At 36.7% G+C, this 26861-nt stretch overlaps 3 protein-coding genes across 3 annotated transcripts; all 3 read left to right on the forward strand.

Moving 5' to 3' along the window:
- Window positions 1-678: 678 nt before the first annotated feature.
- LOC106166187 (von Willebrand factor A domain-containing protein 1-like) lies at window positions 679-3859 on the forward strand. The gene is made up of 5 exons (XM_086994735.1): window positions 679-779; window positions 1346-1515; window positions 2548-2707; window positions 2877-3032; window positions 3507-3859. Exons 1-5 carry the CDS (start codon window positions 722-724, stop codon window positions 3665-3667), a joined length of 705 nt encoding a protein of 234 aa, XP_086850861.1. The 5' UTR covers window positions 679-721; the 3' UTR covers window positions 3668-3859.
- A 1059-nt stretch (window positions 3860-4918) lies between these two features.
- Window positions 4919-11167, forward strand: LOC147760211 (von Willebrand factor A domain-containing protein 1-like). The gene is made up of 5 exons (XM_086994092.1): window positions 4919-5003; window positions 5551-5720; window positions 9773-9932; window positions 10123-10278; window positions 10772-11167. The coding sequence occupies exons 1-5, from the start codon at window positions 4919-4921 to the stop codon at window positions 10930-10932; spliced, it is 732 nt and encodes a 243-aa protein (XP_086850218.1). The 3' UTR covers window positions 10933-11167.
- A 5314-nt stretch (window positions 11168-16481) lies between these two features.
- On the forward strand, window positions 16482-18379 carry LOC147760212 (von Willebrand factor A domain-containing protein 1-like). The gene is made up of 4 exons (XM_087018894.1): window positions 16482-16637; window positions 17083-17242; window positions 17398-17553; window positions 18011-18379. The coding sequence occupies exons 2-4, from the start codon at window positions 17083-17085 to the stop codon at window positions 18169-18171; spliced, it is 477 nt and encodes a 158-aa protein (XP_086875020.1). The 5' UTR covers window positions 16482-16637; the 3' UTR covers window positions 18172-18379.
- Window positions 18380-26861: the final 8482 nt, after the last annotated feature.

Here is a 26861-nt window from a genome sequence, read left to right on the forward strand (position 1 = left end):
GTAAACATGCACTTAGTATTCAGTTGGCATGGTCACATTTCAAAATGTAAAACTCAACAATTAAACTTATATAGTAACAAGACGTAATGCTCTTGTCATCCTCTGTACATCCCTCAAAGCAATGTATGTTTATTTTCTGATGAGGCGCCAGGCGCAATAATTGTCCAAATTTTAGTGCTCAGTTCTAGTTTTATAAAAACCTTGTTGTCTCGAAAAACATGTTCTTGACAGAAATAAAATATTTAACGAGCGCAGGTTAAGGCAGTATGGTCCACCATGGCTGCACTTAGACTGCCATTACAACAGACAGCTATTTCTTTCAAGACTGCGTTGAGGTTCCTGTGTTCATTAAGATTTTTGTTCCAATTTCATACATTCCAGCTTATTTTGAAACAAAGCAATTGCAGAATTTGGTTCCGATTGTTCCGCGCTTTGCAATTTCTTTGATACAGGTAAGTTATTGACTTTTTCATTTGGAGAGCAAGGACAGTCTTTAGGAAGCGGGGTTTTAACGCTGCTGGTGAGGTTACATATTTCACCTCAATTCAGACAAATGTCACATGAATCTTGTACTAGACAGCCATTAAATTCGTCTTTGGCGGTTACATTGGCCATTGGCAATAACAACACAATAGGTGTGCCAGCAGCGCATCCGTTCTTAGTATTATATAAAGCAGCGCGGTTACTAGTAACGTCATACAGATCCAACACTGGAACCGAAATGAAGCGATTCTGTGCACTCATTCTGACTGCTACTCTGTTGCTGAACGAGGGTAATGGTAAGCTATTGATAATTGTATAATTGTATTCCATAAACTGTCGATGAAAAGGACAACGTTCAACATGACAAACTTTGACTATCATATCTCTATCCAAGCTTTGCAGTATTTTTCAATATAACATATCTTTTTTGAGGTTCAACTTAGTACATTGTCATAAAAACAATAACAGACATTACAATACGAGATAAAGTCAAAAGTAAAATAACTTCATGTTATATACAGGTTTACTGAACATCACACAAGCTTCTTGAAAATGACTGGCATGGGCATATCCATGCATTCGATTACTGTAAGTCATTTACTTAGTTGTAGCCAATGTTGCCTTTTCCGGATCAACTGAGTTCCTAAATAATGACAAAATGGACTCCGTGATTTCTTGGTATGATTTCTTCCGTGATTTCATCTTCCTGTATGATGACAATTACGTGATAATAAGGTTATTTTGCATGTAGACACTCGAACTCCTAAAATGGGGACTAAAAGGTCATATATATATATATATATATATATATATATATATATATATATATATAATCAATATTATCAATTATACTACCAACAAGGCATATCAACGACGGCAAATGAGCTCTCGGACATTTTAAAGAAGATTGTGTCTCCCTGTACCACTGAGCAAGCCAACTGTAAGAACCCTGCTCTTGATATTGTCTTGGCATTGGACAGCAGTTCGAGCATTAATGATATTGAGTTTAAGATGCAGAAAAATGCCACAAAGGTAAAAAGTGCTTTGATAACCTTGAATCAAAAAAAAAAAAAAAAACAAAAAAAAAAAAACAAAAAAAAAAGTATGTCAAAGAAACTTAGTTTTACTTTGAATTCAAAATGTAAATAACATCTAAAGAAGTTTTACTGATATATGTATTCAACTCTTGCTTCTACACGTCAGTGATCTTACCATGGGCTATTTCTAATGTGTTTACTTATTTTTATACGGTATAAAAGAAATATATCTGGTGAGCATTTTTATTTTGATCTGATACAGCGTGGTTTAATTGTAACCATATTTTACGCAGTTATATGAGATTACAATGTTTCTTCTTAGATCGCATTCACATCGAGAAGAGCCGAGGCTCAACAAGGCCAAGATCTAAATATGGCGGATGTACATGAAAGGAAAACCGCCTAATCCTTTATTGGTCTCTCCGCCTCTCACACGCCTCGTCCCTGCGGTGGTGCAGTCATTAAATCTCGGTTCCATTCTCCCGGAAGCTACCTGAGAAAAATTAAGTGCGCATGTCGATCAGTTTAACTCGAGGTGAAGAAAGCATGGCGACTGGAGGCGATCACAGGAAAAAGCTCTTCTGTTCTATTATCTTTCAAAACAGAGACGAAAAAGGAATGAATTGGCCCTTAAAGCAGCAATGAATCGGCTATCTACGGCTCTTCTTGATGTGAATGCGGTCTTAGACAGGCTTAGGGACCATCCCCAGGCCCTTTCGTACTAACTGTGGATTGGTCTATCTTCAAGGGGATTCTCGCTAAATTGCAGTAGGCTTAAACGGTTTTAGAGAAACTTCTTGGAGATGGATTGATCCAGTCAGATCCATCTAGGTATGAGAACCCAGTCTTATTCTCTGTGTGCGTTATAATGCACAGTTTACAAAACGTGATAGAGTCACAATCTGTCAAAATGAATATTTTTGGTTTGACACCAACATATTTGGTTTCATATATGATAAAATTTCCATCATCTTAGCATTGTGTATGTATTGAATGTATTGAAGCCATGCTGGCCCTTATTTCTCAGGCGATTGCTGACTTCATCGATAAGCATACTCCCATTGCCCCCAATGGAACCCGGGTTGGTGCATTGACGTTTGCCACTGATGTGGTGAGAGAGTTCGAGCTGAATGAACACACTGATTTGGAAGCTGTTCTAGGTCATATTTACGAGATTAACAATAGAAGTAAGTCAATCTCTTTCTCTACCTCTTTCCTAACTCTCTTTCTCTCTCATAAACATACAAACGCACACATGATCTCTCTCTCTCTCTCTCTCTCTCTCTCTCTCTCTCTCAAACAAACACACACACACACATACATTATTATACAAAATCATTTTTTGTCTCTTTTTAGTGGGAGACACGAACATAGAACTGGCTTTAGAGACCGCACAGCTCATGTTTGAAGATGTTTTCTTGGAAGAAAGCCCGAAGCTAATATGGCTACACACTGACGGGGTGTTTAATATGGGCGATCCGATACCAAGAGCAACAAGTATTAAAAATCACGGTTAGTATATCAATGGAGCGTGTATATGGTGAAAACTATCTAATCAATATTCAGTCCAAGTAAAGACTTCCGCTACTCTAAGTTGACTGAAAATAATGTAAATAATGTGAAATGTCGAGGGCCAATCGTTCTAGAAAGTCCCTGTGGCCAATTTTGTAGTTGATTTTTTCTGTACCTTATTTTAGCGATCTTCATAAAGCCTTAAAACGTTATTGTGATAATCTCACAGGTCAACATGATTTGAAAAAAAAAAATCCATATTAAATGTCAAGTCTGTATATAAATATCAATCCTCTTATCTGATCAGACCATAATTGATGTGATCCTTGAAACAGTTCTTATTCGTCTTTACCATCTGAAAATGAAATGAATGAATGAAATAAATGAAAGAGACGTATATGTTTTTTTTTTTTTGATAAATCATAGTTTCCGTCACTATTTTTTTGTTAAATCCTTATCTATATTTATTTCCAGGATGGACTATCTGCGTGGTTTCTATTGGTAACCATGAGGACTTAGATGGAATCGACGACATAGCATCTCCGGGATGTGTTGTCAAATTTGGAAGTTTTACAGAGTACGCAAATGTCGCAAGAATGGCTCTGGGCCAACCCCAAATTGATATTTTGGGTTAATTCTTCGTGTCTTTTGGAATCGCAATACCAATAAATGTTCGAGATCCGTTCAATACAAAAGAGTGTTTGCACGTATTATATAAGTCATTGAAATGGACAATAGCGAGGAAAAAAATTGCCACTGTTAAAAACTAGAAGAATGCTGATAATCTGCAATAAATGTCATCACCTTTGTCATCGGGGTGTAATTTATCTCGTATTTATGTTCCTTAACTTGTGCGTTGTAATTGCTTTGGATTCCCAAAAACACCTTTAGTACAATGTCACCTTGGTTCTTATGAGATGTAATGCTTAAAAAATTAATAATACTTAACTGGCTTAATTATTCTCACTTATAAAACAACCATTAAAGGGATAATAACTCTCAGTTTTGGCCAAAAAATGAATTTTACCGGAGTAAACAACAATTTTCCCATGCTGACCAATGGTTAATGAATCCATTTTTACATTCAAAGTTAGTCCCTGTTTTTTTTTTTTTCTATTTTTTTTTTTTTGCTAAAATCTCTTAAGAGATTTTAACAGAGTATAGCCATCAATGGAGGTCAAGTGGTTTGAAGACAAGCTCAGATATCAGAATAATAGCTGTAACTGCTGTTTTTGTCGTAAAACAGAATATATTATATTTCTATGACTTATTCACAATGTTTTAATTGTGAAATATAGACCTCATACGAAGAGTTATTATCCCTTTAAAGCACTTCCCTATATTAGTTTTATAAAAACCTTGTTGTCTCAAAGAACATGTTCTTGACAGAAATTAAATATTTAACGAGCGCACGTTGAGGCATTACAATGTATGGTTGACAATGGCTGCACTTAGACTATCATTACAACAGACAGCTATTTCATTCAAGTCTACATTGAGATTCCTGTGTTCCTTAGGACTTTTGTTCAGATATTTCATGCATTCCAGCTTAAAATAAAGCAATTTCAGAGTTTGGTTCCAACTGTTCCGCGCTTTACAATTTCTTTGATACGGGTAAGTTATTGACTTTTTTATTTGGAGAGCAATGACAATCTTTAGGAAGCGGTGTTTGAACGCGGCCGGTTAGGCTACATATTTCCCCTTAATTAAGACAAATGTCACATGTATCTTGTACTACAGGTAGACTGCTATCAAATTCGTCTTTGGCGATTACATTGGCCATTGGCAATAACAACACAATAGGTGTGCCAGCTCAGCGCATCCTTCCTTAGTGTTATTTAAGACAGCGCAGTTACTAGTTACGTTATTCCAACACTGGAACCGAAATGAAGCGATTCTGTGCACTCATTCTGGCTGCTGCTCTGTTGATGAACGAGTGGTGTGTGGTTAACTCTCTTCTCCAGAGTAGTGGTAAGTTACTGATTATTGTATTCCATAAACTGTCGGTGAATAGGACAATGTACAATATGATAAACCGTGTACCTTAACTATCATATCTATATCCAAGCTTTGCAGTATTTTTCAGCAATACAGATATTTTTTGAGGTTTAAATCAGTACATTTTCATAAAAATACAATAACATATACGTTACAATACGTGATAAATTCAACAGAAAATAACTTCATGGTATAAACTAGTTTACTGAACATCAAAAAAGCTTCTTGAAAATGACTGGCACGGGAATACCCATGCATTTGGTATCACTGTAAGCCATTTACTTAGTTGTAGCCAATGGTGCCTTTCCCGGATTTACTGTGTTTCCTAAATTATGGAAACTTTAAAATAGACACCGTGGTTTCTCACATTGACAATTACGTGATTACAAGCTTTTTTTGCACGTTGGCACTCGAACTCCTTATGGGTATGACCGTGAAACTCAGAGTTGGGGTTCACACATGTCTCATGCTTATTTATTTAACATCAATTATATTATATATCAATTATTCTATCAACAAGGGACATCAACGACGGGAAGTGACCTGTCGGACATCTTACGGAATATTGTGTCTCCCTGTACCACCGAGGAAACCGACTGCAATAATCCTGCTCTTGATATTGTCTTCGCATTGGACAGCAGTTCGAGCATTAATGATTCTGAGTTTTTCATGCAGAAAAATGCCACAAAGGTAAATAGTGCTTTGATAACCCTGAATCCAAAAACAGATATCAAAGTAAAACTGAGTTTTACTTTGAATTCAAAATGTAAACAGCATCTAAAGAAGTTTTACTTATATACACACACTGGACAATAGAAGTGTCACCACTACTGAACCAATACTACGGGGGAGATAAATGACTGTGGAATGATATGCTCCTGGTATCATTTTATTAACATCAACTTTCAAAAAAAAAAAAAAAAAAAAAAATCACAAAATGAAAACAAAATATACATTCTACCAAAATATGCAGTTTCAAGTCTAAAATTAGTACTTAGTGGCATAGCCACGTGACCTAATAATAGGTGCCAGTCTACGAAGCAAGGTTTCATATAATTGTCTGATGCGTTCAGGGCTTATGCTGGCCCAAACATGAAACACTGAATATAACAGAGTTTCTCTGCTGGTTAGACGGGCATTTGTCAAAAGTTTTGACAAATCATTCCACACATTTTCTATTATGTTTGCATCCGGACTCTGGGCAGGCCACACCACCCTGCGAATGTCCTGTTGGTCAAACCAATCATCAACTGCTCTGGGCCTGTGACAAAGAGCATTGTCATCCTGGTGAACGAATTGATAATTCCTGTTACCAAACATGTTAGCAATAGATGGTAGCAAGTCTGACTCCAAAACATCGATATATTTCTAGTGATTCATGTTTCCATCAACCACTATCAATTCGCCCACGCCATGGATGCTGATGCAGCCCCACACCATGATGAATATGCTGCTCCGGTTTCGAAAATTCAATGCATGTGGTTTAAATGCTTTACCAGCAGTTCGCCAGCATCGTACTCGTCTGTCATCAGAGGTCAGACCAAAGCGACACTCATCAGAAAAAAAATATAAAAGACCAGTTGTCATGGACTGTCCAGTTCCAGATTCTGTTAACCCTAGTTCACTCTACGTTGCCTGTTTTGTAACGATATGAGAGGTTTCAGTCTTGCTACCCTGCTGTACACTCTATGAGCATGTAACCGACGCCTAGAAATTTTCACAGACACATTCTTATGTGTGAAATTGTTCGACTGTGTTGTCAACTGACAAGCAGTGTCGAACTTTGACAACCTTGACATCAAAATCAGTCTTCGGTCTTCACGGCCAGTAGTTTTTCTTGGACGACCCATCAGAGGCAATTTGTCTCTTGATCCAGTGTTTCTATACCGAGACCAGACCCTCTGCACGGTTCTGACTGAACAATTCAATTGTATCGATATTCTGACATTGCTTATATTCAGCCTCTTCAGGTTAATAACTTGCACCTATAACCGTTAGATAATTGCCTGTATTTTGCCATATTGGAGGAAGACAGGAATAACATTTGTTGTACATGTACAAGACCAACAATACAATTCCATGGTACAGCGGTTTTATACTCATTAGTTACATTATAAGTAGACCAGGCATTTTAACTACCCAAGATCTGCTTACTTTTATTACTGTGAGTTAGGGGGTGACACTTCTATTGTCCAGTGTGTGTAGGTATTCAATTCTTCTTGTACACGTAAGTGGTCTTATCGTGGGCCGTTTCTAATGTGTTTAATTATTATTATACGTTAAAAAAGAAATACATCTGGCGAGCATTGTCCCATTTTTTATTTTGATCTGATACAGGGTGGTATAATTGTAACTGTATTTTGCAGAGTTATATAGGCAATGTGAGATTACAATGGTTCTTCTTAGGCAGGCTTAGGGACCATTCCCAAACCCTATCGTACTAACTGTGAATTGATCTATCTCCAATGGGATTCTCGCTAAATTGCAAAAACAGTTTTAGAGAAACTCCTTGCAGATGGATGGATTCAGTTAGATTGATCTAGGTATGAGAATCTATTCTCTGTGTCCAATATAATACACAGTTTACAAAGCGTGATAGAGCCACAATCTGTCAAAATGAAAATTTTTGTTTTGACACCAACATATTTGGTTTTATGTATGATAAACCTGCCATCATCTTAGTATTGTGTATCAGGCCTACCCAACTACCAGACTCGGCACCTTAGGATCCTGAATTAACCGGTATATCGGACCACACTACCCGTTTGCAAGGTGTGTGTCAGATCGCATTTCGGAGTATCATACCCCAGAACAAATTTTGTAGGACGACTGCGGGCTCATCCACGCTCGGCTGTCACCTTGATTGGGTAGTAAACAATTGTCGTAAAATCGCTGTATGGTTTTATAACCGGGTGCATAAATTTGAAAACCACCTACAACAACCTTAGACTGTACTCTTACTTTAGAGTACTCTATTTTATTGTCTCTATGGGGGTATATGGGCACTTTACGACATTCGGTTTGAATGTTTAACACCTTTTGATAGGGCTTTTTTGCATTGTATTAGATTAATGTGGCAGTCTAAGGTTGTTCTAGGAGGTTTTCAAAGGATGAGTGCGAATAAGGGGGTAAAAGTGCCCACTTTTGTACATGAAAAATAAATTGTGAATGAATGGAAAAAAATTGATGCCAAATTAAAGTTGGGGTCTTACACTTTTATGATCCACTTAAAAAAAATTTTTTTATTGAATTTGGAATATAAAAAAATAATGTCAAAATGACCTTGTCAAATATTCATGAAAATGTGTGTTTTAGGGGGGGTCTGAATTGCAATGCTACATATCTTAAGTTATAGTAAGGTGACAACTGTGAAATTTTGTAGTTGGGTACAGAAGGTGTCCATGTAAAAAAGTAAGGAAACATGTGGCCAATCATTGTTTGTGATCAGTATTTTGATTGCTTTATTTATACATGTAGTGCTAATTGAAAGAAGAATCTTACAGTGACTTGAGGCTAAAAGATGTTCATTTTTTATATGAGCCCCTGCCTCAGACAAGCTAATTATTCACGGTTGAAAAGACATGAATATAAGGTGAGATATATGTGAAAATCAGCTTGTCTGAGGGTTGGGCTCGATATGTACTCAAACTAAATAGGGAAATTTTCAGTCCATATGCTAGCAGGCGGCCATGTTTATTCCTGCCATGAGGTAGCTGCTACATGCTTACGTAGGATGGCTAGGCAGATACAGTGAAACTTTTGTACACAAAGAAAAACCCAAAATAAAATGTAGGTCTATGAAAGGAAAATAGGGGTTAGAGTCAGTAAAATATTTTCAATTACAACCAAAAAAAAAAAGGAAATGTCATTTTCATATATGTAATGCATGCTATCATCAAAAAAAAAGGAAATATGGATAGGAAATAGAGTCCAAATACAGTAAGTATATATTACTTTCATTCTTATGTCTTAGGATAAAGAAAGATAAAATGTAAAATGTGCTTCAGATATTCAAAGTTACATTAATTATCATAATAGCAGATGAACATTGTGGTGGCTCCTACTTTATATACACTGTAGAGACCCATGCATGCTGTAATAGACCTCTACACATAAAGGTGGCTTGAACCAACCCCCTCTAATGGAGGTAAATTCCCATTTACTTGTGCCACACCACAATTATTTAACACAAAACTCTTTTTTACATCACAAGACAAGTTTCATTAGAAAAAAAATCATTTATGTAATATAAATGCTGAAACAAGTTGCTCTGATTCATTAGACTGCATACAACAGGTAAATCCGGCTACCCCCCCCCCCCCCCCACACACACACATATAACTCATTAAAATACTGTTACGATGCCTCAAACCAAATAATATTTTTCCATGCAACAAATATATGCATAAACTTTATAATAGCAAATTATTTTTAAATTTCGACGATGGGCACTTTGCCAATGGTTATTCGCACTCATCCTTTATGCATCCGGTTTTAAAATCATATAGCGATTTTACGACAATCGTTTACTATCCAATCAAGGTGACAGACGAGCATGCCAGGGCTCACACTGTCGGTGTTCTGGCTGATACTCCGAAATGCGATCTGACATACACCTTGAAAACGGGTAGTGTGGTCCGATATACCGGTTAATTCAGGATCCTTAGGTGCCGAGTCTGGTAGTTGGGAAGTCCTGTGTATGTATCGAATGTACTGAAGCCACGCTTGCCTTTATTTCTCAGTTGATTGCTGAATTAATCAATAAGCATACTCCCATTGCCCCCAATGGAACCCGGGTTGGTGCATTGACGTTTGCCACTGATGTGGTGAGAGAGTTCGAGCTGAATGAACACACTGATTTGGAAGCTGTTCTAGGTTACATTTACGAGATTAAAAATAGAAGTAAGTCAATCTCTTTCTCTCCCTCTTTCCTAACTCTCTCTTTCTCTCTCATTAACATACAAACGCACGCACGATCTCTCTCTCTCTCTTTCTCTCTCTCTCTCTCACACACACAAACACACCACACAAACACACACACACACACACACACGCACATCATTATACAAAATCATTTTTTGTCTCTTTTTAGTGGGAGACACGAACATAAAACTGACTTTAGAGACTGCACAGCTCATGTTTGAAGATTTTTTCTTGGAAGAAAGGCCGAAGCTAATATGGCTACACAATTACGGGATGTCTAATTTGGGCGATCCGCGACCAAGAGCGACAAGTATTAAAAATCAAGGTTAGTATACCCCTGAAGAGTGTATATGGTCAAAGCTATCTAATCAATATTCAGTCCAAGTAAAGACTTCCGCTACTTTAAGTTGACTGAAATATTGTTTCGTAAATAATTTGAAGTGTCCAGGGCTAATCGTTCTGGAAAGGCCCTGTGACCAATTTTGCAGTTGACTTTTTCTGTACCTTATTTAAGCGATCTTCATAAAGTCTTAAAAGGTTATTGTGATAATTTCACAGGTAAACATGATTTGAAAAAAAAACAAACATATTAAATGTCAATTCTGTATATAAATATCAATCCTCTTATCTGATCAGACCATAATTGATGTGACCCTTGAAACATTTCTTATTCATATTTACCACCTGAAAATGAAATGAATGAATGAAATAAATGAAAGAGACGTATATGTATAATTTTTTGTTTGCTTTTTTTTTTTGGATAAATCATAGTTTCTGTCACCATTTTTTATTAAATCCTTATCTATATTTATTTCCAGGATGGACTATCTGCGTGGTTTCTATTGGTAACCATGCGGATGTAGATGGAATCGACGACATAGCATCTCCGGGATGTGTTGTCAAATTTGGAAGTTTTACAGAGTACGCAAATGTCGCAAGAATGCTTCTGGGCCAAGACAAAACTGATATTTCCATTTAATTCTTCGTGTCTTTTGGACTCGCATTACCAATATATGTACGATATCCGTTTAATACAAAATAGTGTTTGCGCATTATATAAGGCATTGAAATAGTACAATGGCGAAGACAAATTCACCGCTATCAAAAGCAAGAAAATGTTGATTATCTGCAATAAATGTCATCACCTTGGTCATCGGGGTGTAATTTATCTCAAATTTTTGTTCCTTAACTTGTGCATTGTAATTGCTTTGGATCCTCCCCCCCCCCCAAAAAAAAAAAAAAAAAAAAAAAAAACACCTTTAGTAAAATGTCACCTTGGTTCTTTTACATGTAATGCTTAGTTTATATATATATATATATATATATGTTGATGTTGATATTGCTTTGCAATTCTACCGGTAGATGTCTCTATAAGCAAAGTGCAGTCCGTCGTGCTAGTTTGAATCTCTTTCAGTAACGTCACGTGATCTATACTGAACAGTGACTTACTGTTGATATCATTGAAAACTCTGATTGGCGAAATGTGTACGTAGATATAAATGTGTATATAAGGGAACTGGTTGAAATGAATCGCTCTCTATTTCTGTGCCGCTATATAAGCTCAAGGTTGTCTTAGGCCTCACTCACAATAAAACTGTTGTTCTGTGTAGATCGATCCAACTCTGCAGGGATTGCCGTTGAATGCAATAATTTTTACTCCATGGTCCAATCAGAGATGGTGGGCAAGGGGCTGATCAAAATTCTAAATTCCTAAGTTATCAGTTAAGAATGTTGGGGTAAGCTAAAAAATGTCATACTGAGGGGAAGTTAAAGGTTTTTGACCATGCAGAAACAGAGACATCTTATCATGTTGAGTTCTAAAATAACTATAATCACACCGAGTATAATTTGGAAAAATATAATAAATTGCGCTATTCAGTTACTATCTAGTTAGTCTGATACCACACCAGTTATTCAGTAAGTTAGTCATAATGTAGTTGGTTGTTTAGTTTATCGGTTAACCAGTCATTAAGTGTGCTATTTAGTTGCTTAGTTATTTGGTCAGTTATGTGTCAATTGTGTTTGATTCACTATGTGACACGGGAGGGTTTATGGTCGATAGACAATACTGCAATTAAGGCCACACTTTTATTTTTATGGATGACATCCTGCGCGCGCACCAAATTTCGTCCGTTCTCAAAAAAAAAAAAAAAAAAAAAAAAAAATTACTCCCAACGAAGTCTGTTGTCCAAACATCGTTATTGAATTTGCTGTAAAATGAACTTTCTGCGCATGCGTATTATCGCCATGTGGAAATGTTGGCTCATTATCCAAAACAAATGTTAGTTTACAGCTATTACCTGGCTTAAAAGTTAAATTAATAAAAAATGACAAAGACACATTGCTTTAGTATAGCAACTTCTGCTGTTGCGAGCGAGCAGTTAGCATTGAACATACGTTTTTGTGAAAGTGCAAAAAAGGGGCATTTATTTATCAACATGTCAATGTCTAAAATATAGTCATCTTAAAATACTATGACACTCTAGACTGATAAAACGAAAAATAAATACTCACATCATTTCTGGAGACTTTCAGATGTACGCGAGTGCTGCATTTAAACATCCAATGCGCTCTGTTGATACCTTAGTTGAGTCTGCCTCTTTTGGTGGTCACTGACAACTGTTATCTAAACGTACTTAATGTCAATATCTACCACCGTAGTGACCGGCATTCTTATATTCAGTTCCGCACTTATTTTTGCTCCTGACGCTGCTGGCTACCTAATAAAACCTTCCAACCGTGACAAGTGTTGCAGTCGATATTTTCATTTTTGACCGTAAGCAGTCAATAAAATTGTCTAAAACGTCTGTAACACTGGCCGGACAGACCTTTTTGCATGATATCTTTGGTCCTTCCTTCACTATAACACTGAGCCACATGACAGAGGTCAAATTCTGTAAACTTTTCCCGCCATGTTGCATTAATTTGACACATGCAGTGTAAAATATCAGCGAGGCACTGAGTGGCTTAAAAACCGAGGGGAAATGGGGGAAATGAACCAATCATTTACGTTGGCTTAAATACCCTTTGTTTTTTTAACTTGTAGGCAGTCATATGACGTAGGAGTCCCGTGAAATTTGTGAGTTTTCGTGTTTCCGATCGAACAGTATGATCAGTCGGACATCGGTATTAAAATATTTTTGGTTTCAATTTATTTTTTCTATTTTCGCCATTTTGAGGTCGGCGGAGCATGAGAAACAAGTTATTAAAAAAAATGCCTTACGTGTTCAAATTGGGTTGTTTGTTTCTATCTAGGTGCCAGAAAATCTTACTTTTGTACGCAAACTTATTCGCCCCACGAAAGCCAACTCTTCACTGAGAAATGATTGACAGCTGAGTACCTACTCTCGTTTCACTGACGTAATTAATTATAATTGTGCCTGTCGCAGTAGGAGACTGCACTTTCTAGGAAGTGTCTAAGGAAGTGCTAACAAACAAAAAGCAAATTACTTGAGGTGCAAGCAGAGGACAATGCCACTCATCGTGATGCGTGGACGCCGCTCTACACACCAAGACGCGAAAATTAAGAAAGCAAAGAAAGAATTACTCCGAGAAATGGCCGAATGTGGGAATGTGTCAGCCACGAGTGCCAAGGTCGTAATATGCGAGTTTGAAAATGTTTTTGGGTGGCAATGTTATTTCAATTTATAAACCTGCTTCCTGTTACGATTGATCTTTATTGTGAATGTAATAATAGAATCATGATAGCTTAACGATTTTTTTCTGACAACCCCAACGTTGTACGAATACTTAGCAGCTCAAGTGTGATCTAGAGTCTTGACCTAGACCTGACTCTCTTTCAAAATCATCTTTCTTTCCTCGCTCATCTGTTTTCTCTCAACTTTCTTTCTTCCCATGACTGTGTATAGAACTGTGCAATGCTTAGCTGACGTAAGACTTATGAGCTGCCAGTGCACACGTAACAGACAACCATTCTTGTCCTGCCCCCATAGTAACGGTGCTTGACAACAACGGAGGCGGAGCCTAAAGGCTGACACTCGTGCCAGTCAGGACAGGTAGAAAAACTCGTTCAAATGTATATTTTTAGTCAGTGTTGCAAAAATATAACTTAGATACAATACTGATTCTTTCCAACATATAAAAAAAAAAAAATCGAGTTTTAGAAGTATTTGTAATATGCTTGAGGTCTTAAGATTCTTTGTGAAACGGGGGCCTGCTCGGTAAACATGCACTTGGTATTCAGTTGGCATGGTCACGTTTCAAAATGTAAAACCCAACCTATTGCACTGCCATTAAACTATATAGCAACAAGGCGCCATGCTCTTGTCGTCCTCTGTACTACCCTCAAAACAAAGTGTGTTCATTTTCTGATTAGGCGCCAGGTGTAATAATTGTCTAATTTTAGTGCCCAGTTCTAGTTTTGTAAAAAACGTTGATGTCTCAAAGACCATGTTCACGGAGGAAATTTAAATATTTAACGAGCGCACGTTGAGGCATTTAAGTCGACCATGGCTGCATTTAGACTATCATTACAACAGACAACTATTTCCTTTAAGTCTGCGTTGAGGTCCCTGTGTTCATTGCAGAATTTGGTTCCCATTGTTCCGCGCTGTGCATTTTCTTTCATAATGGTAATTATTGATATTTTCTTATTTGGAGAGCAAGGACAATCTTAGGAAGCGGTGTTTGAACGCGGCCGGTAAGGTTACATAATTAAGACAAATGTCACATGTGTCTTGTACTAGAATGCCATTAAATTCGTCTTTGGCGGTTACATTAGCCATTGGCAATAACAACACAATAGGTGTGTCAGCAGCGCATCCGTTCTTAGCAGTATATAAGACAGCGCGGTTACCAGTAACGTCCTACAGATCCAACGCTGAAACCAATATGAAGCGATTCTGTGTACTCATTCTGGTTGCTGCTCTGTTGCTGAACGAGTGGTGTGTGGTTAACTCTCTTCCCCGGAGTAGTGGTAAGTAATTGATAATTGTATTCCATAAACTGTCGATGAAAATGACAATGTACAATATGATAAAGCATGTACCTTGACTATAAGATCTACAGACTTGACATTTAATATGGAATATATTTTCTAAATCATAATTCATCAATTTTTTTCCTACTTTGGTAACTGATAAATAAAAATAAAGATTAAAATCGCATTGTAATAAATTTTGATAATCTCTTAGATGTCGTTCAGACATTAGTCCATGAATTGAATTCGCCAGTGCAGCAAACAAAAATGCATTGCCTATTCTACTGTAGGTCATACGACAACCACTGAAAGCCATATTTTGGATCTCGATATTTTCCAAATTATTCTCCTTAAAAGAGTGATACGCCCCACAAAGCACTCTCGAAGTCAATAGCTAGTCATAGAAACGGTCGCTGTTACGCTTGACCTTATATGGCTGCTACCTGAACTTTCAAGCGGCAAGGATTTAGGATAGGTTGTTAGATTTTAATCTGGAATAAGATTCCAGGCAACAGTCAAAACTTGTCCAATTTAATTAAGTTTTGTTATAGGACATGCAGGTCATTGTTTCAGCGAGAAATAACATATCCACGTGTTGTCAATGTGGTTCAAATATGGCCATTTTGATGACAAAGGTAGCTGCTCATTCCCTTGGCTCTGTAAGTTATCTGATATTTAAAGTGCTCAGCGTGAACCAGCAATCTCATCGTGCAACCTAAAATTGTACCAAAGGTGCCTCCTATCAATGATAATCAAATGGTTCCCAGATTATTCCTTTACCTGAACTGATTCAGTTTTTTATCGATGGCTACCATAGGTGTTTTGGCACCAATGTGGTACCCACTCCAAATACTGACGCTGTCAATGACCTTAGTCAATTCAAACGCGGCACACCCCTTGTCGTAGGCCTCTTTAGGATGTCTGTAAACTATGTTTTGACCAGTTAAGCGGTGCAGGTGAAATCTGACCTCAATAAAGAAAGCCACGCGGTGTCAGTGTTCTACCCAGAAACGGTAAAAGTCCCCAATTTATTAGAGAAACAGACGATGCTGTTTTGCAGTTTACAGTGGCTTCCTGCAGTTTTGTATCGTAACCTGCTGAGACCAGTTTGGTATACCTTTAAAACTGAATTGTTTCATATTAAATGTCAATTCTGTATAACCCAGCTTTGCAGTATTTTTCAGCATTACATATCTTACATATATATATATAAGTTACAATATATGATAAATTCATCAGAAACATAATTTTTTGACTTACTGAACATCACACAAGCTTCTTGAAAATGACTTGCACGGGAATACCCATGCATTTGGTATCATTGTAAGCCATTTACTTAGTTGTAGCCATTGCTGCCTATTACGGATCAACTGATTTCCTAAATAATGACAAATGGACACCGGGATCTCTTGGTACATGTATGACAACAATAACGTGATTACAAGATTATTTTTGCATGTAGACACTCGAACTCCCAAAATTGGGACTAAAAGGTGATATATATATATATATATATATATATATATATATATATATATATATATATATATATATATATATAATTCTATCAACAAGGGGCATCAACGACGGCAAGTGAACTCTCGGACATCTTACAGAAGATTGTGTCTCCCTGTACCACCGTTCAAACCAACTGTAACAACCATGCTCTTGATATTGTCTTCGCATTGGACAGCAGTTCGAGCATTAATGATACTCAGTTTAAGGCGCAGAAACATGCCACAAAGGTAAATAGTGCTTGAATCCAAAATAAACAAACAAACAAACAAACAAACAAACAAACAAACAAACAAAAAAAACATATTCCAAAGAAACTTAGTTTTATTTTGAATTCAAAATGTAAATAACATCTAAAACACTTCCACTGATATAGGTATTCGATTGCCGCTTCTACACGTCAGTGATCTCACCATGGGCTATTTCTAATGTGTTTAATTCTATACGTTGAAAAAGAAATATATCTGGCTAGCATTGGCTCATTTTTATTTTGATCTGATACAGCGTGGTTTAATTGGAGTCATATTCTGCGCAGTTATATAGGCAATGTGAGATGACAATGGTTATTCTTAGACATCAACATATTTGGTTTTATGTAGGATTTATATGCCATTATGGTAGCTCAATTGTGTATGCATTGGATGTATTGAAGCCACGCTTGTCTTTATTTCTCAGATGATAACTAAATTCATCGATATGCATAGTCCTATTACCCCCGATGGAACCCGGGTTGGTGCATTGACGTTTGCCACTGATGTGGAAAGAGAGTTTGAGCTGAATGAACACACTGACTTGGCCACAGTTAAAGCTTACATAGATGCGATTGACAATAGAAGTAAGTCGATCTTTTTACTCGCTCTCTTTCTTAACTCTCTCTTTCTCTCTCATGAACATGCAAACGCGCACACGATCTCCCTCTCTCTCTCTCTCTCTCTCTCTCTCTCTCTCACACACACTTTGTTCTACAAAATCATTTTTGTCTCTTTTTAGTGGGAGACACGAATATAGAACTGGCTTTAGAGACCGCGCAGCTCATGTTTGAAGATGTTTTCTTGGAAGAAAGCCCAAAGCTTATATGGCTACATACTGATGGGGTGTCTAATATGGGTGATCCGATTCCAAGAGCAACAAGTATTAAAAACCAAGGTTAGTATATCAGTGAAGCGTGTATATGGTCAAATTATCCAATTGAGATTCAGTCCAAGTAAAGACTGCCGTTACTTTGAGTTGACTGAGATATTGTTTCGTAAATAATTGGAAATATCGCGGTAAAGACGTTCTGTAAAGACGCTGCGACCAATTTTGTAGTTGACTTTTCCGTACCTGATTTTAGCGATCTTCACAAAACCTTAAAACGTTAATTACTATGGTAATCTAAGCAGTAAAAATGGTTTGGAAAAAAAAACATTAAATGTGAAGTCTGTATATAAATATCAACACTCTTATCTGAACAGACCATTAATGATGTGACCCTTGAAAGGAGTTTTTTAAAATTCACATATATATTTTGTAAGTTTCTTTGTTTGGATTTGGAAATATATAGTTCGTTTGGATAGTTTCTGTCACCATTATTTATCAATTCTTTATCTATATTTATTTCCAGGATGGACAATCTGCGTGGTAGCTATTGGTAGCCATGCGGATGTATATGGAATTGAAGACATAGCATCTCCGGGATGTGTTGTCAAATTTGGGAGTTTTACAGAGTACGCAATTGTCGCAAGAGATGTTCAGGGTCAAGAGCAATCTGATTACCTTGTTTAATTCTTCGTGTCTTTTGGACTCTTAATCACCTATGTACGAGATCCCAAGAATGGTTCTGGTCCAAAATAAAACTGATATTTCCGTTTAATTCTTCGTGTCTTTTGGACTCGCAATGCCATTATATGTACGAGATCCGTTCAATACTAAAAGTGTTTGCGCATTACATAAGTCATTGAAATAGAACAATAACGTGGACAAAATCACCACTATCAAAATCAGAAGAATGATGATTATCTGCAATAAATGTCATCACCTTGGTCATCGCGGTATAATTTATCTCGTGTTTTTTCCTTAATTTGTGCTCTGTAATTGCTTTAGATTCCGAAAAAAAACCCTTTAGTACAATGTCACCTTGGTTCTTATACATGTAATGCTTAAAAAAAAAGTAGTTTTAGGGAGACATTGGGGGCGGGGGGAGACAAACAGTCTCCATTTCTTGGAGTTAACAGTCAATACTATTATGGAAGCACGTTGGTCGTATACTCTTTACTGATATATGGGGCTATTTTGCCAAGATCCAAGGTCTCGTGCTATGAATAATAATAATAATAATAATAATAATAATAAAAATAATTACCTCCGCCAAAGGGTAATGCGTTTGATTTAGTGTGTTTGTATACATACAGGTTAGCAACATTTTGCAGTAAGCAATGAGAGTCTGCCAAGGAACAAATGCTTAGATTTTGGCGTTGCTTCATATCACCATCAACCCTATTTAAACACATAATTGAAAAAGGTTTCGTTAGCGACATACAATCTCCTCTTTCCGCCCTGTAATGCATGTGCCAAAACCTTCACCCTTCGGTTTCTTAGGAATGTTGTTTAGTAAGCAGGATTCGTAGTGTTCTGAATGTTCTGACATATTTCGATCTGGTGACACTGTGTTATCTCCCATACAACTTGACTCTTCTCCCAACCTTATTGACAGTTGACTAACAGTGATGAATTTTCTTTGTGGAGATGGGAATTCTTTCCCTAATTTTGTAATTATTATGATCTTGTTGTAAAAGTGGTTGGTTTTGTTTCCCCCCTTTTCTGTATTTATGCAAAATACTTTTGGTCATGACCTAAGTGCAGCATATATATGACATAAATACTGTACCGTTTGTACGAATGATGTTCTTGGTTACACAGGTGGCCTTTGGTAAAACTTTTTTATAGTTTAGCTATCTGTCATCACCACATGACCAGTTCAGCCCAAGAGTGACATCATCAGCGACGCATCAACGTGATGGACTGAATAATTAACACTTGCAAACCCCGTTAAAACGCGGCGGGCGGAAGTACGTTTAAAGTGTGTTCAAAGTATGTTAAAATCTTGCTTGATTAATCGTTCAGAAAATACAAAATAGCGGTGAAAATACCTATATTTTATAACATTAATTTAAATTTAGAGTATGTGCCCCTCTAATCCTGTTTTTCAATGTGCGTTGCACACAGCTTTCTCTTGTCAAATAATTTGTATAATGACGTAATCACTGGTAAACTGACTAACCAACCAACTGCATTATTACTGACTGACTAAATAGGGGAGAGCAGGGCTAGTTGGACCCCGGGGTAAGTCCCCCCCCCCCGTTAATTTATGAAAAAGTAACTACGAGGTGAAAAAAATGATCACACACTCGTATAAAGTGACCATAGCCTACATTGCTAAGGAAGTGTCAGACGTTAAAAAGTTTTACTTAAGCGGTGTGTCAAAATAAACGATTTTTGCACCTAAAAGTAATTTTGTTTCAGATATTTAAATTATATATTTTCATAGGCTTTTGATCGAATTTGATCAACTATATAATAACTAATTACCGCATTTTTTTAATTTCTATTTTTCGAAAATATACTCGGTGGTGATTATAGTAATTTTAAAACTCAACATGAAAAGATGTCTCTCTTTCTGCACGGCCACAAACCTTTAACTTCCCCTCAGAATGACATTTTGAGCTTACTCCAACATTCTTAATTGATCACTTCCCCTCAGAATGACATTTTGAGCTTACTCCAACATTCTTAATTGATCACTTATCGATTTAGATTTTTGATCAGCCTTTTGCCCACCCTCTCTGTTTCAACCATGCCTATTAGTAAACATTTTTCAGCGAGAGTCCATGCATAGTTGGATCGATCCACACAGAGCAACAGCTTCATTATGAACGAGACCCAAGACAACCTTGAGCTCAGCGGCACGGAAATAGAGAGCGATTCATTCCAAGCAGTCCCCTTACATACATTTCCATCTTCGTTCACATTCGCCAAACAGATTTTTTTAAAATGAAATAAGCAGTAAATCACTATTAGGTATAGATTACGCGACGCTACGGAAAGAGATCCAAACTAGAACGATGGACTGCCTACAAAGACAGCTACCGGTAGAATTGCAAAACAATCTCAACTAACGCAATAACACGAATGCCCTGGAAGCAGGAAGAAGAGTCCGGAAGTGTCAGTGATAGTTTACCCCATAGAGCCCGTCACCGCATATGTGCGGTTCAATTATCGCTTACCCCAAACGCCCAGAACCGCATATGTGCGTATCTTGGAAAGATCGTCTTCTGTACTCTTTTGTATCGTGAGTCATGAAATGATATATAGTTTAACATCCGGGTATGTTTCTTGTCTCTCATTGCCACCATTTTTAAAGGCGATAGAATATATATGAGCGAGAAAACGGCGATTTTCAAGACTTAGTTGGAGAAAGTAAAATCAAGATGGCGGCTCCTCGCTACGGTAGGGACCTGCGAAGGGATTTTATTATTGAAATGATTGAAAATCCGGACTTTGAAGAGAAGTTTTCGTGTGACAGTAACATAGACAGTGGCGTTGATATTCATTTATTTATGATATAAAGGACGATAGAAATATATATGAGCGAGAAATCGGCGATTTTCTAGACCTAGCTGGTGAAAGTAAAATCAAAATGGCGACTTCTCACTACGGAAGGGGCCTGCGAATGAATACTGTTATTGAAATGATTGAAAACTACGACACTGATAAGGTGTTTTCGAGTGACAGTGATATAGACAGTGGGGATGATATTCCTTTATTCATGATATAAGTTTTAAAGATGTTTTTGTCATAGATGGTGTAAAAAGTTGACTTCTATTCAGCTCTGGCCACGATGTTCAGGTGAGCTGAAAAGCTGGTATACCTGATAGCAAAACGATCATAACTTGAAAATTGATAGAGATAAATTGCTGAAATTTCCTGGATTGAAAGTTACTATAATTGACATCATCCATGTGAATTTTCAGGCAAATGTATGTAGAAATAAAAAATTGATGTGCATAAGATAAATCAACTTTGTTTTATTTTACCCATTACCAAATGAAAATGTAGTTTTTAACCGGCTATAACTTTTGATACTGCATGTTAAATTTAAATGTTATTCTATTTTCAATTAGCTTGAAATATTGGTTTTTTAAAAATGTATACTTTGTATGGGTAATAAAGACAAACAAATAAATTATGACCGATTTACTGAGGTGACCCGGCTTTTCAAGGCTAGCTCACAGAATTAATTGGGCACAGCAGAGCTTTATGGGTCAGCATTAACTGGGTCCTATGGGGTTATGTGACAATTAACCCTCAAGTGACCGAGTGGGGTCATTTACGACCCAAGCCATATGATATAACGTGCCATTTCTTAATTTTTTATTCGAACTTTCTTTCCATGCATGAGTTTGTCGGTCTACTAATTCTACACACTTTCACAGTTTTTTGTAGGGATCAACCAGTTAGTGTGGCGTATACATCACAGACTCTTGTGGGGTCATATATGACCCCAAAGAGAAGCATTGTTTTTCAATATTAGTTTTTAAATTTTATTCAAATATTTTGCCCACGCAACACTGACAGGAAAATGTCACATGCATGTGCTTCATGCAACCAGCCAGTGTACCCAAAGCATAGGCACAAATAAGTGGTTTGTGAAGATTGTGCTTGAAGTGTTAATAATAGTGCATTGCTGAATCTAATTTCAGTAGCTTTGTTGGAACTTATTCTCATAACTGGGTCTCTCATTTTGACGGTTACAATTCCCGGGTATTTCGGAAATCTGAAGAATTCTGTCGATATCATATTATTCATATATTAACAATTTTTGTGTGGATTTTTTTATACACAGATGTGGTAGTAACATACATGTAGGTTGATTGAATGTGATCTGAGTAGTATGACTTCCTTACCAGCATAAGGGTATTCCATACTCAGCAAGGCTGCTAATCATTCTTATTGAAGTTAGCAGAATGCTATCTCAACATAAGTCAAAATATTTTTACTCAAAGTAATTTTGCTATGTTCTTTTTTCATTTAGGCAAATAAAAAGAGAAATATTTCTGCAAGTGGAAACTGGCAAGGACTGTTCAAATACCGGTGTAATGTTGTTCTTAAAATCTGTGCTTGGTTATTTCATGCAATAAAAGTATTCATACCAAATACTTATTACATTAGATCATTATAAAATACTTGTCTTAAATCCTGGGAGAAGCATATATGTAATAAACCCTCAACAGCCTTTTATAATAAGGATCCCTGTACTGAGCACAATGGGGTCATAGACATTGATAAGAATTCTGTTCTTTGGTCGTGTAATTTTTTAAAACATTATTAAGATGATTTGCTGCTTTAAGGGTTGTTTTATGAGTGAGAATAATATAGTCATGTACTTTTGTTTGCTTCACAATGACATCGAAATATTATCAAAACAGTACGTGATTTTTTTTCATTTATTAGCCACAAAAACAGAAAATAAGAAGAAAGACGATTCATCAACAAAGGGGAGGGGGTAAATATGTACGTCTTGAACTGATTTCGAAGCATTCGATTTAGAAGGACCAAGGTGACATTGTACTAAAAATAGTGTACTTGCACTGAGATTCAGATGTTTTTTCGAGAATCCAAATTAATTACAACGCAGAAGTTAAGGGACATGAATACGAGATAAATTACACCCCGATGACGAAGGTGATAACATATATTGCAGATAATCAGCATTCTTCTGGTTTTTGATAGTGGTGATTTTATCTTCGCTATTGTTCTATTTGAATGACTAATATAATGCGCAAACAATGCCTTGTATTACTTGTATTTGGATCTCGTACATAGAGTCCGAAAGGCACGAAGAGTTAAGCAGCGTTATCAGCTTGCTCTAGACCCCTAGCCTCTCTTGCAACTTTTACGTACTCTGTAAAACTTCCAAATTTGACAACACATCCAGGAGATGCTATGTCTTCAATTTTATGCGCATGGCCACCAATAGACACCACGCAGATTGTCCATCCTGGAAATAAATAGATATAATGAATTGATGAAGAATGGTGGCAGAAACTATAATTTATCCAAACAAACAACTAAAACAATTTATACATATAGGTATCTTTCACTTATTTCATTCTTTTCAGATGGTAAATATATATTAGAACTGTTTCAAGAGTCACATCAATTATGGTCTGATAAAATAGGATTGATATACATATGAGTGTGTGTGTGTGTATATCACAATAACGTTTAAAGTTTTGTGGAAATCACATAAATCAGGTACGGAAAAAGTAGACTACAGAATTGGTCAAAAGGCCTTTACAGAACGATTGACCCGCAACATTTCAAATTATTTGCAAAACAATACCTTAATAGGCTAAAAGTCACGAAAGTCTTTACTTAGACAGAATATTGATAAAGATAGTTTTCACCATATACACGCTTCATTGATATACTAACCTTGATTTTTAATACTTGTTGCTCTTGGTCGCGGATCCCCCAGGTTAGACATCCCGTCACTATGTAGCCATATTAGCTTCGGGCTTTCTTCCAAGAAAAAACTTCAAACATCAGCTGTGCGGTCTCCAAAGCCAGTTCTATGTTCGTGTCTCCCACTTAAAATATACATTTTTCTATAATAATGTATGTGTGTTTGTGTGTGTTTGAGAGAGAGAGAGAGAAAGAGAGAGAGAGAGAGAGAGAGAGAGAAAGGACAGAAAGGCGGACAGGGAGAGAGAGAGAGACCGTGTGTGCTTTTGTATGTTTATGAAAGAGAGAGTTAGCAAGTTGGAAGAGGGAGAGAAAAAGAGATTAACTTACTTCTATTGTCAATCATGTCAATGTAACCTTTTACGGTGCATTCAGCTCAAACTCTCTCACCACATCAGTGGCAAACGTCAAAGCACCAAGCCGGGTCCCATCAGGGGCAATGGCACTATGCCTATCGATTAATTCAGCAATCACCTGAGAAATAAAGGCAAGCGTGACTTCAATACATTCAATGTATACAAAACGATTAGATGATGGCATATTAATAATACATAAAACCACACGTGTAAATCTAATGGTGCCAAACCAAAAACATTCATTTTCACAGATTATATAAATGGGGCTATATCACGCTTTGTAAACTGTGCATCATAACACAAGCGGAGAGTGAGACTGGGTTCTTATCTAAGCCACTTAAGTTGACTGCAATTTAGCGATAATCCCCTCGGAGAAAGAACAATTCACAGTTAGCACGATAGGGCCTGGGAATGGTCCCTAAGCCTGCCTTAGGAGAACCGTTCTAATCCCACAATGACTATTTAATTGCGCAATATATGGCAACAATTTCAACATGCATTATCTGAAGAAAAAATAAAAATGGGCTAATGGTCGACATATATATTTTTCATAACGTATGAATAAAAATAATAAAACACATTAGAAATAGCCCATAGTAAAATCACTGACAAGCGGGAACGGGAAATCAGCACCCGTTAAAGTAAAACTAAGTTTCTTAAGCTGTTATTTACATCTTAAATCCAAAGTAAAACTGTGTTCTCTGGATAATTACTTTACCATATTGAATTCAACGTTATCAAAGGAACTCCTTAGTTGCAACTACCTTAGTTGCATGTTTCTGCGCCGTAAACTCAGTATCAATAATGCTCGAACTGCTGTCCACTGCTTCTTTAAAGTACTCAGGAACTCGCTTGCCGTCGCTGATATCACTTGTTAATAGTAAAATAAATTATGGTAATGCATATTTACATTACAGATATCATATATCATATGTATATATCATATTGACCCATTAGAGCCTGCGTCATCAAAACAAGCGGCAGCCATGTTGGAGGGAGACCGGAATCGTCTGCTGCGCATGATTATGTCTAGTATTTAATTTCTGTATTTTCTTTGATATTTAACCGAGTAAAATGATGAATTACTGCAGGGTATATGATAGAAAGAAGATAACTAACTTTACAAGCGTTCACAGACTGCCTGCAGTGGTAACGACGACAGTGGTAAGGGACGAAAACCGTAAACGTAGGAGAGACCTAGAAGTGGCTTTAAATCAAAACTCATCGGACAAGTAAAGGATAAAACTAATTTATTGTACAACAAAGAATGAAGACCCAGCTGTGCAGCCTTTACCATAAAAGAAAAAAAAAAGTAGAAACCCAAAGACCGAGGTGTACAAGTTTGGAGCGCACGTACACTGCACATAAGTATTGCCCAAAAAGTTTGGGTGAAGAGTGTTGTAAAAACGTGTGGAAATACCCAGGCAGGGTTTCGACTTTCATTATGAAGACTCACTTATTGCCTTGGGTGTAATTTGTTATCAGTTATGGTGCTCCCCGGACTTTATCGGCTGTCATTTACCTCTTAAATACCTGGTTAGCGTTATTGTCAATTAGTGTCAAGGCTACAGTACAATGTACATTTGTACACAGCTCAGCTGGGCCAATTAAATCAATTACCTGTGTTAAGTGTATTTGTAAGTTAGTAGCTTGATTTTAGATTTGGTGTATTGTGAAAAGTAAATCTATTTTGTAAGTATATATATTGTAACTCAGGTATCATTTAATTGACATATAACCTAATGAAATGAATTTGAAATATGTTAAACTCTGTGTTTTCTAACTGTATTATGTTGCAAGTTACAATATGAATAAAAATAACTATTGTTACCCGTTTTTGTTAATTTACATTTGGGGAATTGATCTGACATTTTCCCACCAAGCTGCACTGAATAATTGGGTGCAAGTATATCTTGATTATATATATATATAAAAAGAAAAGCTTTTGATGAAAGGTACAAAAGGCAGCTACAGTGTGGATGACACACAAGGTAGAAGGCGCAAAAAATATTCTTATATCTTTGTGACCAGCTGAGGAGACAGGATCTGAACATCAGGAGAGTGAATCTCAGTGCATGACAGGAGTTATTCAATTTGGATTTGTTTGAAGCGGCACACAGAACTGAATATATAACACTGAAAGGACAGTTCTCATTTGTAGAAGGAATTTTGAAAAAATGACCATTGAGTTCTGAATTTTACTGGTTTTCCTAACTTTTCTCTTTGAATGATTTTTTGAAGAGAATTGATCTGCCAAGCATTTTTATTGATTCTTTACTCCAAATGTTTATCATATTTCTGTATAAATCAAGAATCATTCTGCCATGCATGTTAATTGCAAGTGACTTTAAATTGCAATCTCATCCTTTTCAAAATTTTTGCTCACATTGATTGGTAAAGAAAATCTGTACCCAAAGTCAATGTGCAGTGTTCATTTGTTGTTTTGAAGTTGTTATCCTGATAGCTTGCACACAACTCGGATAGGCATTCTATTTATAAATTTAAAATTGTGAGCAGAAGCACAAGAAGTAATGAAAACACTTTTTCTTTCTCATATTTTTAAAGGCTAAATGGAAAAGTTTACTAGAAATATAA

Source organism: Lingula anatina, chromosome 8, assembly GCF_051362555.1.
Source record: "Lingula anatina isolate TDL-2025a chromosome 8, LinAna3.0, whole genome shotgun sequence".
NCBI classification, from domain to species: Eukaryota; Metazoa; Brachiopoda; class Lingulata; order Lingulida; family Lingulidae; genus Lingula; species Lingula anatina.

Coding starts and splice junctions, on each gene's coding strand:
- LOC147760212 (XM_087018894.1), top strand. CDS start 17,083: ATGATAACTAAATTCATCGATATGCATAGTCCTATTACCCCCGATGGA. Junction 17,243..17,397: donor AGATGCGATTGACAATAGAA/GTAAGTCGATCT, acceptor GTCTCTTTTTAG/TGGGAGACACGAATATAGAA. Junction 17,554..18,010: donor AACAAGTATTAAAAACCAAG/GTTAGTATATCA, acceptor ATTTATTTCCAG/GATGGACAATCTGCGTGGTA.
- LOC106166187 (XM_086994735.1), top strand. CDS start 722: ATGAAGCGATTCTGTGCACTCATTCTGACTGCTACTCTGTTGCTGAAC. Junction 1,516..2,547: donor TGCAGAAAAATGCCACAAAG/GTAAAAAGTGCT, acceptor CTTATTTCTCAG/GCGATTGCTGACTTCATCGA. Junction 2,708..2,876: donor TTACGAGATTAACAATAGAA/GTAAGTCAATCT, acceptor GTCTCTTTTTAG/TGGGAGACACGAACATAGAA.
- LOC147760211 (XM_086994092.1), top strand. CDS start 4,919: ATGAAGCGATTCTGTGCACTCATTCTGGCTGCTGCTCTGTTGATGAAC. Junction 5,004..5,550: donor CTCTCTTCTCCAGAGTAGTG/GTAAGTTACTGA, acceptor TCTATCAACAAG/GGACATCAACGACGGGAAGT. Junction 5,721..9,772: donor TGCAGAAAAATGCCACAAAG/GTAAATAGTGCT, acceptor TTTATTTCTCAG/TTGATTGCTGAATTAATCAA.